The sequence below is a fragment of the Dermacentor variabilis genome, chromosome 3, assembly GCF_050947875.1.
Source record: "Dermacentor variabilis isolate Ectoservices chromosome 3, ASM5094787v1, whole genome shotgun sequence".
NCBI classification, from domain to species: domain Eukaryota; kingdom Metazoa; phylum Arthropoda; class Arachnida; order Ixodida; family Ixodidae; genus Dermacentor; species Dermacentor variabilis.
The window spans coordinates 131966252-131983928 of NC_134570.1; the positions used below are offsets into that span (position 1 = coordinate 131966252).

Consider the following 17677-nt stretch of genomic DNA (forward strand, 5'->3'; position numbering starts at 1 on the left):
CTCAGGTAAGCGACGTAACCTATGAGATCTCTCCGACCGCACCTACTACTCGCTCCATCCAGGCATCCCATGACGCCGTACTTCTCGGCTGCCTAAAACGCTACTAGTCCGTTTCAGCATAAAAATCAGCGGAATGGCGCTTCCATGCCAGGTGGAAATACGTTACACAGTTCTGCACAACGCTGAGGAAGATGAGCAGGAGCTTGGGACTGAAGAAGACAATGCTTCAGAAACTAGACTGCAGTAATTGTCTTGGCCAATTACTGTAAATTACTCCTGATTCTGTAACTTACAAAAAATTAAATTATGGAGCTTTACCTGCCAAAACCACCATCTGATTATGAGGCACGCCATAGTGGAGGACTCAGGAAAATTTCGACCACCTGGGATTCTTCAACGTACACCAAAATCTAAGTACAAGGGTGTTTTCGCATTTTCACCCCCATCGAATTGCGGCCCCCATACTGTAAATACGCTACCCGTCTTGCTTCTTCTTTCAGCAATAATATTCTAAATCGAACCTAACCGGAAGCTTTAGCTCCTACATGGGAAATGAACAATGGTTTCTTCTCACAATCACTGCACCGAAATTAATTAGTTATGTTGAACTCACAAGAGACCGTTAAAATGAGATTGCAGAAACCACGAATTTTTATCTAACTTCCACTTTTTTAAATTCTGAAAATATGCGAAATTTAAAGAAACGCTACCTGAAGTATACAACCCCGCACCTCACCAACAATATATAATGTCGTAATTCTCTAAGCTGCACCTAATATTTCATTTATTGCGGACGAAAATGATATAACATATGCCACCCTTAAGTACACCACTAATTCCTGAATGTGGCATTCGCAAAACCTTGACAAGCATTGTAACAACCTCACATACATCATAAATTCATACGTCAAACTTGCCCGATTGAGCTGCTCCAATATAGAGATGTGATACCAGTTTTTGATGCTAACAAGCGGATTTGTAAACTTCGTACTTCTATTCTTTTTTCAGATTTACTGATTTCCGACGTCTTGTCAATACTTCTATATGGCCTAAATCAAAATTATTTCTGCTGCAATCACTGATTTAACGTTCTCTCTTAAATGCTACACGTTCTCTCTTAAATGCAACAATTCTCATTCAGGTCATTGAGCTGTTTTCGCACAAAATCATGCCTTTTACATGTATTTGAGCGGCCGGCATCGAACATAGGCCCTAGCTAAAGCTTCCTCTTATTCAATCATTCCGGTTCTACCGGAAACCCACGAAACACAAAGCTGACTATATGGAAGCCCACGGCTGCAGTGGTGTACAAATAATAGGAAAATACAACGAAGGAAACCAAAGGGAAGCTTTGCGGGAGCCATTATCTCGGCCAGACATCTCACACGGAATGCCAACGAGCTGTCTGGCAAGGTGTCTAACAAAATCGTCGATTCATTGCCAGTCGGGCAAGTAGCAGATACGGCCGATACTTGAGCGCGCTCGTTTTCAAGTACCGAGGTGAAGCAACAGTCTCAGGGTGCGCTTCTTTTTATTATGTTTTCTTTTGTTGTGCGTCATGGCATACGTCACGGCGCGAATTTCAAATCATTAAGGTGGATACGCCACGTGGTGGCGAAAAAGGAAACCAAACGCTTGTCCAGAATTCCTGGGTATGCTAATGCTACAGTGCCGCCATGCTGTCGAAGCTGAATTCCATCGAGTGCAACAGACGGGGCTGCAAAAAATTGCCGCTTCTAGACGTCGACGTGGTTCGCTGCAGGTTCCCCTCTCAGCAGAAGCTGTGGCTGTTGGCTTCGAAGACCACGCAAATAAATAACTCCCGTCCTTGTCAGTGAAATATTGCTCCTCTCTTACGCAAGGTCTTCTGACCAACGCACTCTTACACGCTGTTAGGCCGCTCATCTCTCGAGCATGCAGAATGGACGGTGTAGGGCTGCATGATTGTTTTGTATATACTTTTGCAGAGCCGCGAGTTGCCCATGTGTTTTGTGAATAGGGAGATGTCCACCCCCCCCTCCCCCCAGCGCGTCGGGCAGCAACCGTTTCTGTTTCTGAGGGGTCAAGACGGCTCGCGTGGTGTCGGGTAACGAGCCGCGGCGCGCGCCGGGGGGGCGCGGTGCGGATGCGGAAAACGGATTCGGAGAACGTGCTCTTACGCGCGCTGTGTTGACATTCCGCCGATGGTCATAATAGGTCCACGCAGACAAACCTCGAGTGGGACGGCGGTATACGCGACGTTGTGGCGCCGGCTCCTGAGTCCCCTGCTGGTTAGAGACGCAGCCGAGGTTTAGGGGCACTAAGCAATGTTGACCACGTGTTGCACGTACGGAGCGGGGGTCCACGCCCCTACGCATCCAGGCGGCAGCCACGTGCATCTTGTTTTGAGCGCTGAGGAGAGCCCGCTTGGTGTCGAGTTACAACTTGCAGTGCGCGCCGCAAAGAAGGCGCGGTGCGCTTGCGGAGGCCGCGTTCGGAGAACGTCGTTTAAGAACACCGAGTCCGGATGCCGCCAGCGGTCATTATTTTTCTACGAGGAAAGACCTTGAGGGGGACTGCGGTACGCGGTGTTGGGACACCAGCGCCCGAGCCCCCTGCTGGCTAGAAACGCCGCTCAGGTGCGAGATGGCCTCAATAAATTGTGTGTGCCTGGCGTGTTTGCCGAGGCCGTAACTGACCACGTGGAAATAAGAGAGGGAAACGAAGTTGTGGGAAGAAGGAAAACAGGGTTGTTTTCCAATGCATTTACTTTTGAGAGTAGGGCCATCCCCTTGGGTTGTGGCTTAAGCAGACTTTCAACTCTCATTGGCAACTGCATCCGTGGGATGGGCTGACGACCCTACCGCCCCTTTTCTTTGTCTCTTCCAACTATAACAATCGAGACGAGGTGCTTGGTCCTCAGGCTAGGCTCTAATCATTAAACCTGATAGAACAGTAAGACTCCGTACGATGCAATGCTAGTCTGGGCCGTAACCACTTAGTGGTAGAACAGTGAGACTCGGTTGGTCGTATGTAGTGACAGTTGTCCTAGGCTCTAACTTAAGAAAAACTAGAAGAGTAAGCCGCTGTTTACTTGTGTGTTTTGCATCAGTGTTCTTTTGCTAACTCTGTATTTGGCTGTGTAAATATTTCCGTTGCAATATATCTTCAAGTTTTGTTACCTCCAACCTGCCTCCTGCTTCATCAACGTCGATAATCAACTTGAAGAGACTTTGCTCGACTTCAAGAAGAAAAGAACTAAAACTTAACTCACGCGTTGCTTAGTGCCAGCATCCTAAGAGTTGCGTGATCTGTTGTATGTCTCTGCCGACGCCGGGTCTGATGCTATAGCATCGCACTAAGCGCAATTCTTAACTCTGTCAGAGTACGCAGCCGTCCAATAATCGCATTGGTTCTGGGTGAAGAAAGGGTCGACAAAATTTTTCTTAGATTGGTCTTCTGCTTGGCTTAATTCCTATCGCGACATCCCAATTTGTACATCGGGAAATTTAATACTGCTGGCTCGCAGATACGCAGCATATTTGAGAAAATGCGTTTCGTTATTTTTAAAGATAGTTAAGATGCAATATTTGCGCGATTTCTTGGGCATTGCTTTTAGAATAGAGGGGTAAATCTTGCTTCCTTCAGGATCGCTTCAGGTTTATCCGGTGATCAGGAGTAAACGGGGACTTCAAGCATGCGCGTATGCTAAAGACGTGACAGCTGCGCTCTTTGACAGTACACTTTCTGCTCTGGGTGAAACTGGCAGGAATTGATTAGGCTGCAGAAATTAACAGCGTCAACGTTTTGCATGTGTCAAAACAGCTGTGAGCTTCGGGAAGGACTGGCTTCAATTGTCGGGTTAGAATCCACTGTCTCATCATTGTCATCGTCTGCCTATTTTATGCCCACTGCAGGACGAAGGCCTGTACCTGGAATCCCCTTCATGATTGTCGAAATATTATCTTTAGTTGTTTTGTATTGCATGGCTCTGTGGTAAAAGCAGTGCCCAGCAAACCTGCTACATATCGCACCTTCATTATTTCAAAGGAACTTACACTTGCTTCCTAACGCACTAAATATCTACCCTCGCAGCTCAACGCTGCGTATGTTTGTTTACTCATGTCGCTGCCTTAGCATAATCGCGGCATTTGCCAAGTGCGACTGCAATGCAGTTGTGCAATTTGCTTTGTTGTACTGCTGTTACGCCATTAGTCATCTGCCCGCTAACGACCCCGCTGTGCAATCTTTCTCTTCTGTTACGACCGCCCTGACCAGCACTAAATCCCTTAATTTTGCTGTGCTCAAAATCCGACACTCACACCGACACATCATTCAAAATCACTGGTTCATGTACAGGGTGTTTCAGCGATCAGATTAAATAATTCTTAATGGTTGGCTGTGGCAGATAGCACAATACTTGTTTATGAGGTGGCCTACTCGGAGCGGCTGACACTACTTGGATAAAAAGAAATTAAATGCATAATCGACTAATTAACAAACAAGCGCGAAAGACCTTTCTAACTAATTACCATATGGCCCATATTGCAATTTACCAATTCCAGCCATGGAGTTTGCAAGGTGTCTAAATAACGCTGGCTGCCCTTCGGCCTTTGGCACGAAAATTTGTGGCAGCCTTCTGCAGAAAGTGAAAGGAAATAAGAAATTGCCGCGAGCCCAGTTGGAACGTCACAAAACGCACGTGATCCCGTAGCTTCGTCGCATCTCCCGTAATGTAAAAAAGGTTGCTGAGAGATATAACGTAAACGTGCTCTTTTCTGCCCCGTGCAAGCTGGCAAAGTTATGCCCTTTGTTGTTAAAGGAAGACGCACGTGTGGGCTGCTCTAAAGACGCATGTCAAACTTTTCACCGACTGCCCACGTGACGTTGTTTGCTAGATGCCACTGAGTTGCGGCCTTTCTAATATTGGGCAGACACGCCGATGTTCCATCGATCAGTCTGGCAGTGCGTAGCAACATAGGTGGTCACATGGGTGACTATTTTAAAAGAACACGGGTGTAATCCAGTACTATAAAAGGAAAATTCCTGAAGCGAGCCACGGATAAAACAGAGAGAGAGAGATTGCAGAGGTTTATAAACTATATATATCAGCACGACGGTGCACCAGCTCACAGCAGCAGCCTTGCCCGAGACTGGCTTGAGGAAGCCTTCAAACGCCAGTGGGTCGGGCGGCATGGACCAGTGGCATGGCCTGCAAGGTCCCCGGACTTGACACCTCTAGACTTCTTGTGGGGACATGTGAAAGACCGAGTCTACCGCGAACCTACAACTACACCAGAAGCGCTCAAGGCAGAGGCGGTGAGACACCGTCTTGAGTCATCAAAAAAGCTACATCGGACCTGCTGAAAAGGTGCCAATACTGCATTGTGGCAGAAGGCGACTTGTTTGAACACATTCTTTAGACAGACATCACAGTGAATAAATCTCTACAACTTTTATCCATGAAAAGAGCCATCTGTGTGAAACTTTTGTACGACGTGGAAAATGCACGTAAGTAATGTGAAATTACAAATTCTCTGCCGACAAAGAATGGGCAGGAAACTAAACAGCAACCTTTCGTGTCATTTTACAATTCTTCCTTTCGTGACAGCCAGCGTAATTCACACGACGTTATCAAGCTTGTTATAATGCGTGTTTGCTTGTTGGGGTCTTCCTCCCAAATTCGAACTCGCGAGCTTTTCATTTTACCTCCGCATGCATTCTGCTAGCGTGAGAGTCCAATTATCGCCGCAGAAACGGGAGCCGCGCTGTATTTCAACTGCCGCCCGAACCCACTGGCGCTTATCTCGGAACCAAGCACAACGCGAAGCTCTGTCGTGGGCAGCACGAAAGGGTCAAAGCCAGCGATGTTTTTTACAAAGCGTTGTCGATAGCGCTGTAATCGTGGCGCATTCGGGCGCACAGAGCGCGCTGTCCCGGGGTCATTTTTAATGTCGGCGGGCTTTCGTTTTTCCCGAATAAAAACGGCCACGCTGAGTCTATCTCGTTGGAAGTGCCTGTGTTGGGCAATATTTAGGGAGCTCCACAACTTTCCTATTCACGCCTGAACATTTCAGGCTATATTTAAACAGTTAATTCATTTGTCTCGGCTAATTATTTAAAAAGAAGACGAGAAAATAATGGTACTCTAAGTTCAGATAAACACTAACAACCACGCGATTTCTGTTCTGAAGAACGCATAGGTTTTTTCAAAATCTCGGTTCAAGTTCGCTGGGACAATTCTCTCTCTCTCTCTCTCTCTCTCTCTCTCTATATATATATATATATATATATATATATATATATATATATATGTATTTATATATATATATTATATTATATATTATTATTATTATTATATATTATTATTATTATTATTATATATTATTATTATTATTAATAATATATTATATATATATATATATATATATATATATATATATATATATATATATATATATATATATATATATATATATATATATATATATATATATATTAAGAATCGAACAAACACTGACACTGAGGACAACATAGCGGAAATTGCTTGTGCTTAATAAATTAAATAAAGAAACGATAAATTAATGTAAATGAAAGTGGATGAAGAAACAACTTGCTGCAGGTGGGGAACGATCCCACAACCTTCGCAATGCGAAGGTTGTTGGATATATATATATATATATATATATATATATATATATATATATATAAACTTGCTCAGTCTTGTGGCTTTGTGAATAACGTTTGGAGGAACCGCGTGTAAAATAGTAATGTGTCGCTGTTAAAACAAATGCGGATACGCCTCGGTCAAGCCCAGTGGCTGCGCCATTGCGCTGCTGAGCACGAGGTCGTGTGTTCGAACCCGGCCACGACGGCCGCAGTGCGATGGGGGTGGACTGCGAACGCGCTCGTTTACCTTTCATTGTATGCACGTTGATGAACCACATATGGAAAGAAATTAACCCGTAGCCTCTCACTACGGCGCTCATCATAAGATCGCAATTGTTGCGCGTAAAGCACAAGAGTGTTTTTTTTTTTAAATGTCACTCGATACTATATAGTCGCGATTCATGAAGAACTGTTGTCTTGTGGGATCTTGAGCGCCAAGTGGAATTTGTATTACATGGACAGACGAAAACTTTCCCTCCGTCATCGATGCATACGAAGAAACCCGCCTAAATCTGTCGGCTTCTGTAGTCAGTTTAACATACATAAACCCACGCGATGTTAAGCGAAGCCTAAGTGATGCTCTTAATTAAACTGAAGGTTAATTAAATGCAACGAAAGCGTCGTTTTGCAAGAAAAGGAGGACGGGCGCCACACATCCCTCTTTCAGCTAACGTCAGGTTGACGGACGTCAGCCGTGCGCAGCCCCGATAACCGTGAGAGCGCGGCTGTCAGAACGTAGGACTACAGAAAGAAAAATGGATTGGTCACAAGCCGAGTTAGCGTGAATGCGGCAATGGTGTATCGCATTTCTTAGCGCATCGCGGTAACAGTATGCGACAGTGTTTACATGTGACGCCTCTGCCTTCGTCCGAAATCAGCTGGACCCTGTTTCCAGCGAGTGCGTTACGTCGGTGAATCGAGGAGTGCGCCATGCCGGCAGTAGTTAGTCTAAGTTTTCCTCCCTTTCTCTCTCTCAATGCCTTGCTCTAGGTTATACACGAAGAGCGCGAGTCGACTTAACCGTTATTGGATTTGTGGGTCGTGGTCTCGGAGTTTGGCGTCACGCTGAGGGTTGCTCTCTAGCCCACTCCACCGGTGCGTCTCTGAACGGGCAGTTGGCCCACGCTACCGAGGCGTCACACGGAGGCTAAGAGGGCCCATGCCATTGTCCGAACTTTCACGACGAAAGTTGCTAATTTTTGATGAGTACGAGTTATAGCAGGTTGGAGGAATTGAACAGGGGGTTCATTCACAGGGGGACAAAGGGCCAACTTATTTACTGGAAACGGCTTAAGACACTCGTACTGGTAGGAGCATCTAAGGCAGTGCATGTAGCACGCAACTACAAGCTACATGTCAGAGCAGACTACATCGTTCTGAAAGTGCATATTGTTACGCATGAAAAAAACGAAGACCAGTGAACGTGCTTGCGGTCCCGAGTGGGGGAAGGAAGAAGAGGACGACGCTCAGTTGATCAACCAGCTGGCCGCTCTCGCGATCACCTTCGCGACCTAAAGTAAACGGTCCCCTTCATCCGTAAGGGTTATAAACGGTCTCCTTCGCGCGCAACAAAGTGGTGGAGGTGCGGGGTACCGCTCACAACAACGGAACCGTCACTGCCGCAGCTTCGTCGAAGCCGTCGACTTGCCGGCCTCCCGCCATCAGCCGTGACCGTCTTCGAGATGCCAGAAGAAGGAGCCGCTCCGAGGCCTAGCAGTGCACTGCCATACTACCGAGTTCCACCCACCTTCGGAGGCAAAGCGGAGGAAGATGCCGACGAGTGGCTCGTCCACTACAAACGAGTGAGCAAGTCCAACGGGTTGGATGCAACCACTCAGCTCACCAATGTGGTGTTCTCCCTGGCCGATACCACCCTCGTGTAGTACGAGAACCACGAGGACGCGCTTACGAAGTGGGAACATTTTGTTGACGAGTTAAAGGCGTGTTTTGGGGACTCAGTCGCCAAAAATAAGCGTGCGGAGCAGACGCTGTTGCAACGCGTGCAGCTACCAGGTGAGACATGCACAATATATGTCGTAGAAGCGCTAAAGCTGTGCAAGGTGGTCAGTGCTCGCATGTCGGAAGAAGATAAAGTTGGAAATTTGCTGAAAGGAGTGGCTGAGGATGCGTACAATTTTCTAATTGGAAAGAGAGCCTCAGTTCTGTTTCAGACGTCATCCGGCACTGCAGAACTTTTGAAACGCTCAAGATGCGTCGGATTGCGCTAAAGTTTGGTTGGTTGGCAAACGTTACGACGGTTGCCAGTGTGGACACTAGTCCTTGCCTCGACCTTCCTTCGACGATCCGACAGATTGTCCGCGAGGAACTTTCCCGCCGCGAAGAGTTGTTGCATTCAACTGCTGACCACCATGGTGTGTACACGTCACGTGAGGCTATGACGGCGCCACATTCGGCCCCTTGGCAAGCGATGGTTACCGCAGCGGCCGTACAGTACAGCGCAGCCCCACAGTCGAGGATGACAACACGCCCGACGACTCCGCGCCATGACCAACGCGCTCAGCGCACGCCTTCTCGACGCCCGATATATCGTCGTGTCACACGCCGCGACCCAACCCACTACACGCGGGAAAATGATAATATCCGCTTCATCGACGTACGACCAAGGTTTCGACCTTTCCCGATGTGTTATTCCTGCGGTGTCCCGGGTCATATATCGCGGTTTTGTAACCAGCGTATCACCACCTGGTATGGCCAGCCCTCAGAGTTTTATTGGCCCTCCGAACGGCCACACGGTGCCCCGTGGCCAACACACGTATCATCTGGCGACGAGTATTGGCCGAGAAGCTCCCGGTATCGTTCCCCGGCATCTGACAGGAGTTTGAAACCCCCACCGCAACGTCGTGCTCCCCGTTCTCCCTCACCGCTGCGTCGCACCACGTCCCCTTCGTCACCGGAAAACTAGCTAGCGCGGCCGATGGAGGTGAGGTCGCTGGAGACGTGCTACTGACAGGAATACCTCCTGTGTTGATGCTGAAAAACAAAGTGCGCGTTCTTGTGGATAATGTCCCTGTCATGGCTCTGGTGGACACAGGCGCAACAATTTCGGTCATGTGTCTCTTTTAAACGCGTGTTAGGGCGAAAGGTTTTGTTTAAATGGGACGAAGATTCAAAGTTCTGAGGAGTGAATGGCGAGCCGTTGCGACCTATTGGTGTGTGTAGTGCTGACGTGTTTTTGGGAGGCCATGTTATTACGACAGAGTTTATACTATTCCTCGGTCGACCCATGATGTCATTCTCGGCATGGACTTCTTGCGGGAGTGTGGTGCCACTGTCGACTGCCGCAGAGGGAAGGTATTATAAGTGGTAGGATTCCATCTGGACTCCTGGAGAACCCTGTAGATTGCGAAGCTACACTGTCTGTTTGTGGTGATACGGTCATACCTGCATCATCTACCGTTTGCGTTCCCGTTGTCTGTTGCGGCACCAATTCCGACAGCTTCGAAGCTACCGTGGAACCTATGCACTTTACCTGTATGAAGAAGAATGTGTTGGTGCCACATTGTGTGGTGTCGATCAAAGGCGGACGCACTAGCTTATGGACCGTAAACTGTTCTAAGGAGTCTGTTATACTACCAGACGGCATGAAATTAGCCTTCGCCAGGAATCACACATCCTTATCAGTGGCTGAACTTACAGATGTGCCGGAAGCACCTGATGGCCACAGTTCGGACACGGCCCTTTTGTCGATGGTAAACAAATCGCTCAGCGCGAGTGAACGCCGGGTGTGCTTTCGAAGCACATTTCGGTTTTCGACTTTGCGCAGAAGGACAAAATACCAGAAATCCCTGCGTCTCCAACGCGCCATACCATCAACACAGGTTCGGCAAATCCGATTAGACAAAAGCCATACCGTGTTTCACCAACAAAGCGCCAGATTATCAACGAACAAGTGCACGGAATGATGAAAAGGGGAGTCGTACAAGAGTCAGCGAGTCCGTGGGCAGCTCCAGTGATTCTTGTTAAAAAAAAAGATGGATCTTGGAGATTTTGCGTCGACTATCGCCGTTTGAGTGCTGTAACAAAAAAGGACGTGTACCCACTCCCACGTATTGATGACGCAATAGACTGCCTTCATTCCGCCTCTTACTTTTCCTCAGTAGATTTACGATCCGGCTATTGGCAAATTCCGATGCATCCTGACGACAAGGACAAGACTGTCTCTGTAACCCCTGACGGGCTCTTCGAATTTAATGTGATGTCATTTGGATTGTGCAACGCTCCGGCAACTTTCGAGAGATTTATGGACACTGTTCTCTACGGCTTGAAGGAGAACATCTGCATGTGCTACCTCGACGACGTCGTCATCTTTGGCCGCACCTTCAGCGAACACAACTCGCGTCTGGATATTGTCCGGAACTGCATCAGAAACGCTGGTCTAGTTTTAAACTCTAAGAAATGCCACTTCGGAGATCGCCAAACCCTTGTGCTTGGGCACCTCGTCGACAAGGATGGCATCCGCCCTGATCCCCAGAAAACAGCAGCCGTTGAAGCCTTCAGCGCACCGCGCTCTGTCAAGGAGCTCCGTAGTTTACTGGGGCTTTGTTCCTATTTCCGCCGATTTATTCCTAAATTCGCCGACGTTGCGTATCCGCTGACATGCCTGCTACGAAAGGACACCCCCTTTGAGTGGACTTCGGAGGGCGACTCTTCTTTTCGTCAGATGAAGTTCCTGCTGACGTCACGACCGGTTCTTCAACACTTCAGCCCTTCAGCTCCGACGGAACTCCATACGGATGCCAGTGGCATAGGTAATGGTGCCATCCTAGTTCAACGATACGGTGACCGCGAACACGTGATCGCATATGCAAGCCGCTCATTAAGTAGGCCCGAGCAGAATTACACTGTCACGGAACAAGAATGCCTCGCGTTAATATTTGCGGTTCAGCGGTTTCGTTCTTACCTGTATGGACGCCCCTTTACAGTGGTCACCGACCACCACTCATTGTGTTGGCTTGTGAATCTTCGTGACCCTTGGGGCCGCCTTGCGCGCTGGGTGCTCCGACTGCAAGAATAAAGCTTCACCGTCTCTTATAAGAGCGGTCGACGACACGCTGATGCGGACTGCCTCTCGCGTATGCCACTTAGCACTACGAACTGTGAAGCCGACGAATTCGATCACCTCGTGGCTTCCGTGTCGCCGCGTTTTCCAGACTTCGACTGCTTCAAAGCCGAACAGCGAAAAGACGATAAATTAACACCGCTCTTCACCGCTACTACCGCCTCGACGACAGCAAACCGTTTCTGTGTACGTGATGGACTCCTGTATAGGAAGAACTTTTCCGGCACTGGCGCACGTTTTCTCCTAGTGGTACCGGAGAGCCTTCGCACAGCGATTCTGAGTGCTATGCACGACGACCCTACGTCTGGCCATTTAGGTTCGGCGAGGATGCTCTACCGGATTCAGGAACATTTTTATTGGCCTGGAATGCGACAGTCTGTTGAGACGTATGTGGCCAGCTGCATGCAGTGTCAGCGCCACAAGCGGCCATCTACTGCTCCAGCTGGTCTCCTGCAGCCGATCCCGCCTCCAAGCACGCCTTTCCAACAAGTGGGCATTGACTTCGTAGGCCCATTTCCAAAATCAACCAAAGGAAACCGTTGGATAGTTGTTTGCGTCGACTACCTCACACGCTACTGTGAGACGGCGGCCGTGCCCTCCGCAACTGCCACTGACGTTTCAACATTCCTGCTGCAATATGTGATCCTGCGACATGGTCCGCCTCGCGTGATCATCAGCGACCATGGATGACAATTCACAGCCGACGTTGTAGAGGAGCTGCTTCGTTTGTGTGAATCCAACTTGCGTCACTCGACACCATACCACCCACAAACGAATGGGCTTACGGAGCGCACCAACCGAACAATTGCAAACATGCTATCTATGTATGTTTCATCCGACCACAAGAACTGGGATGACGTACTGCCTTTTATCACGTACGCGTTCAACACCACCAAGCACAAGACTACCGGCTATAGCCCTTTCTTCCTGCTGTACGCACGGCCACCCCGGTACACAATCGACACTGTTTTCCCCTTCTGTAGTCACGAAAATCCTACTGTCGCCAAAACTCTCTGCCTCGCCGAAGAAGCTCGTCGTATTGCTCGTTTGCGCACTTTGGCATCGCAGGACAGATCAAAAGCACGCTACGACATTCGCCACTGTCCGGTAACCTATCGCCCTGATGATTTAGTCTGGCTGTGGACTCCAGTACGGAAACGCGGGTTATGCCAAAAGCTTTGGCCACCTACAATGGACCGTTTGTTATTATTAACAGACTCACGGAAGTCACGTATAACACAGCTCGCCTCACGGCGAGTGGTAGAAGAGCTGCCAAGACACAAGTGGTCCATGTCGCCCGCTTGAAATTGTTCACGTCAAGGCAATTGGATTTACTCGCCCGGCGGGCTTCGTCTGCGACGAGAGGAATGCTACGCACGAAGAAAACGAAGACCAGTGAACGTGCTTGCGGTCCCGAGTGGGGGAAGGAAGAAGAGGACGACGCTCAGTTGATCAACCAGCTTGCCGCTCTTGCGATCACCTTCGCAACCTAAAGTAAACGGTCCCCTTCATCCGTAAGGGTTATAAACGGTCTCCTTCGCGCGCAAAAATATGATCAAGATGTCTTTTAAAAAACCCTTCATCTTCCCTAGATCACTCACTATGCAAACGGTCAATGTTCCTATCAACCAGTTCGTAGTTTCGTATCGGCACAGCCCACCAGCTCCAAGGAGGGGAAGGTTGATACAAAGCCCATGCGCCGCCAAGCAGAACCTGGGAGGGGGGAGCAAGGAAACCAGACCCAGTGTTTCACTGACGACGCCATAATGTAAAACTACTCCACGTCCTGAAGTCACTCGGTGAAGTTCTGGGAAAACTTCCGTCATCTCGTTCTTATGCCGACGTCTAATTTGCCGTAACTGTCAGCAACTCAGTGTCCATATTGACTTGGTGGAATGTTTGACGTCGGGACCACAATGACCCCGACTTTCGTCGTTCGGTGAATGCACCACACGTAACACGGTTTCGATCTATACTCTCTCCTGGCGCACTGTTGCAATTGGATTCCTAGCGCGTTACCACCATATACGTGAATTCCATGCGCTTGAAATGCGATACGGTGGGCCACGGTCGCATTCGTGTAAGCGCGGCTACAGTAGCTGTCGGCACTCGGGTTTGTTACCCGTACATCCAGGAAGCAAAAAAAGCTGAGCAGGGTATAGAGGAAGAAAGCTTCGCTTTCTGCCCGCTCGGATGCAAGTAACTTCTTTCACATTCTGTGATTTAGTGCGTTTTGCGAAGTTGAAATTAGCGTCACGTGGATGGTTATCTTTTTTCTATTTCATGAAACTTGCTTCTTCTTGTGGCTTTGCGAATAATTGTGATGATGACAGGGTACGACAACGCACCACGGTCATATTTTTTTTTGTTCAGAGAACCAGCTGCCGTTTTTCACCACATAGTATGAGTTCTCTGAGGCAGTTCCCCTCTACAGATTCTAAGGTGGTAAGACCACTTGACCGCCATGCCAAATGGCTGCCCTCCTAAGCAGCTATATCCGAGTCATAGTACGACAGCACGACTCGTTTGGAGCAACCACGTAGATTATAACAGTGTGCCGCTTTTAATAGAAAACGCGCAGCCACCTCAGTAAAGCCCAGCGCCTGCGCCATTGCGCTGCTGAGCTCGAGGTCGTGTGTTCGATCCCCGCCATGGCAGCCGCAGTGCGATGAGGGCGGAATTCAAACGCACTCGTTTACCTTACACCGTATAAATGTTAATGAACAACAAATGGTAAAAAATTTACCCGTAGCATCTCACTAAGGTGTGTCTCATAATCAGATTGCGATTTTTGCGTGTAAAGCTCCGGAGTTTCATTTTTAAATAAATGTCACTCGATACTACGTAGTCGCGATTGATGAACAACTGTTGCCTTGTTGGATCTACAGCGTCAAATGGAATCCGTATTACGTGGAGTCACACAAATGTTTCACCCTTCATCGATGCTTACGAAGAAACCGGCCTATATCTGTCGGCTTCTGTAGTCAATTTAATCCCCGATTGAGCATCCAATGCGCCCTATAGAAAGAGACATGCCAGCAGGGCGTCTACATTCTCAACATTGTGTCTCAAAGACAAAGTGACGCCTTTCCCTAGCGTGGAAACTGTAACGAGGCTCACTGCAGCGTCGCTAGGACGGGCGAAATCGTCGCAACCGAGCGACGGTAACCAAAATGTTCACTCCCATCAGGAACAATTGGAAGTGTAGAGGTGTGAGAGCGGCATTAAGAGACAACTTGGCGCATGCGAAAAAGTGATGATAGGCTTGAGGACACCGACCTCTTTTTGAGACTTCAACAGGCAGCGAGCGCTGGAGGCATAGTGCTTGGCCGTGTCGCTGCCGTTCCACTCGACAGCCGTCGGCTGGTCAAGTGTCAAAGCTTGCAAGTTCATAATTTGCGTCATTTCACGAGCGACGACCTGCGAAAAACCAATAACACCGTTTAAGAAAGCACATCAATCAGCACCTACTAAATATGTGTTTTTGAATTCGCTTCGGTGAATGACCTGAATGGTTCGCTTTGACCCTTTATTTTATTTTTATTTATACAAGTACCTGCAGCACCACAAAGGCATTATTGCAGGGGGGGTGGGGACAAATTGAAGGAAAATAAACATGTGATGAAAACTTAACACACTTTCCGTTTCTTAACACTTAACACTTAGCGTTTCTTTTCCAACTGGGATAATTTAAAAATAATTTAATTATGGAGTTTTACGCACCGAACCTGCGATGTGACTATGAGGGACGCCGTAGTGAGGTACTCCGGATTAATTTTGACCACTTGGGGTTGTTTAACGTGCGCCTAAATCTAAGCACATGGGTGTTTTTAGATTTTGGTTTTATATTGACCTGAAATATACTGACCAATCCCCGCCCCTATAGGGTCACATTGCAATATTGCCAGGACAACTGAAGGCGCTCTATGCACTTCCATGAGGAGTCCCAGAATACTCATTTTTTCACTTCAAAATAGTTCGTCAAGTTGTTGTTTTCTATATTTAGGACACATATTAACAAAAGATAAACCGTAAGCTTGATGGTTCATAGACGTTCTCCAATCTTCTGACTGCAATATGTCGTACTATAAGTCGTAATACAAGCCGCAGCACTTTTCTTCCAGATTTAGTCCTGCATATATCTACCCACAGTTTTCAATTCGAAGGATATTCATTTGGTTCCGCGGACTGTACTTGGAACGTGGTTCATGGCGCAAAGAGATTGAAGAGAACATTACCGCCATATTTGAACCATATGATGGAAACGAAGAAGTAAGAGAGCCACGAAAGCAAAGATGCTTGCGCCATGAGTGGCCTATGAGGCAAGTGCCTGTGCAGAACGCCAGCACCAGCATAGCGCAGAAACGTTCTTTTAATAGCGGTAGAGGCCTATTGTTAGCAGTGCTCGAGCAGATGAAGTGCCTATATCCTAGTCGAGAGAATGTCTGAATAGCTGATTAACAGCACAATGCCGATAAACTTCACTAAACCTTTTCTTGTGAGCACGGCGTACAAAAAGGCGCTAACAGAATTTCATACTCACAAAGAAAGTTCCAGAAACATTTGACATTCAGCTGCCAAATATGTACACAACTGCGGTTGGTAACTGAAACTGTAAGAGATCCACAAGACGACGGAGACATGGAGCTTTCAACACTGGAAAAACGTTGTTGAGGAACCGACAAACAGAAATCCCTTTGTCACCTCTCACTTTTCATCTTCATTCAGACAACCATTACCTAAGCGCCCGTCCCCCAACCACAGTTTCCCCGCTTATCACACAGCTCAACATTGACTCAAGTGAAGAAAAAGCTTGCGCAGAGGTCAGAGACGTCGACTCCAGCCCAAGATACTCCTCGTTCGAATAATGTTGATTACCATTGCAGCAGCCACTTAAGAGCTTCGAATATACAGGGTGTCCCACATAACTTGAGCCAATAATTTAAAAATTAAAGGCGCGTCGGAAGAGAATTGAACCGAAGCATAATCTTCGCAATAGCCTATAGTAACCCACACAATTTCTTCCCCATAACCCGCTAATCAATTATGTTTAATTTCCCAATTTTTTAATTATTGTGTGAGGACCCCAAGTATGATACGCAGATTTGTACAGCACTTTCAGAGACAACCGATCGAGTTTTCTTTACAATACGTCTCACGGAGTACTTTGTTCCGGGTATCATAGAAAGCCCGCGAAATATGAAGAAAGCAACATGACGGAGCGCTTGCGCAGTGGTATCGCACGTGCTTATATCAAGCGTGCGTTCGGTGAACAAGGTCGGCTCCCGTCGGATGACGGCGAAAACGCATCTTGCTGACCGAGCGCTGCGGATGAGATAAAGAACGCCCTGCCACTTCCTCGTCGCCAGTCACGGTGCTGCCGACCTTGTTCACCGAACGCACCTTTGACACCACCACAATACCACTGCGCAAACGCTCGGTCACGTGACTTTTTTTCATATTTCGCGAGCCTTCTTTGCAACCCCGCAAAAAAAGGACTACGTGAGAGGTATCGTACAAGAAACGACTCGATCGATGGCTTCTCAAGGTTCTCTACAAATCTGAGCATCATACTTGGGCCCTCATCCAATAATAAAGAAGTTGGATAATTAAACTTAATTAGTGAGTTACGGGGAAAACAAAAAAAATTGTACGACTTACTATATGTCAATGCGAATAGTATGCGTTCGGTTCAATTCGCTTCCGACGAGCCTTTCATTTTTGAATTCTTGGCTAAATTTATGTGGGACACCCTGAATTTCGGCAATGTGTTTGCGTCGCTGATCACGCTTCAGGCTACGATTGGCCTGCTTTTATTCGCATGTAAAGCGCTTGGATTATTTGTTTACCGAAATCTGCAGAACATTAAATGCGAAGCATGGTCATGGTTCCATACACAAACATTCACTCAGTTCGTCACGTTAAAAAGCCTTGCACGGCGTCGACGTG

At 47.8% G+C, this 17677-nt stretch overlaps 1 protein-coding gene across 1 annotated transcript in view; it reads right to left on the bottom strand.

Annotated features, from left to right (window-relative positions):
* Positions 1 to 17677, bottom strand: part of LOC142574760 (endothelin-converting enzyme 1-like) — a 102780-nt gene that overhangs the window by 14246 nt on the left and 70857 nt on the right. The window contains exon 13 of the mRNA XM_075683778.1: positions 15008 to 15148. Coding sequence (XP_075539893.1) covers positions 15008 to 15148 — 141 coding nt within the window. The remainder of the gene's footprint in view (positions 1 to 15007; positions 15149 to 17677) is intronic.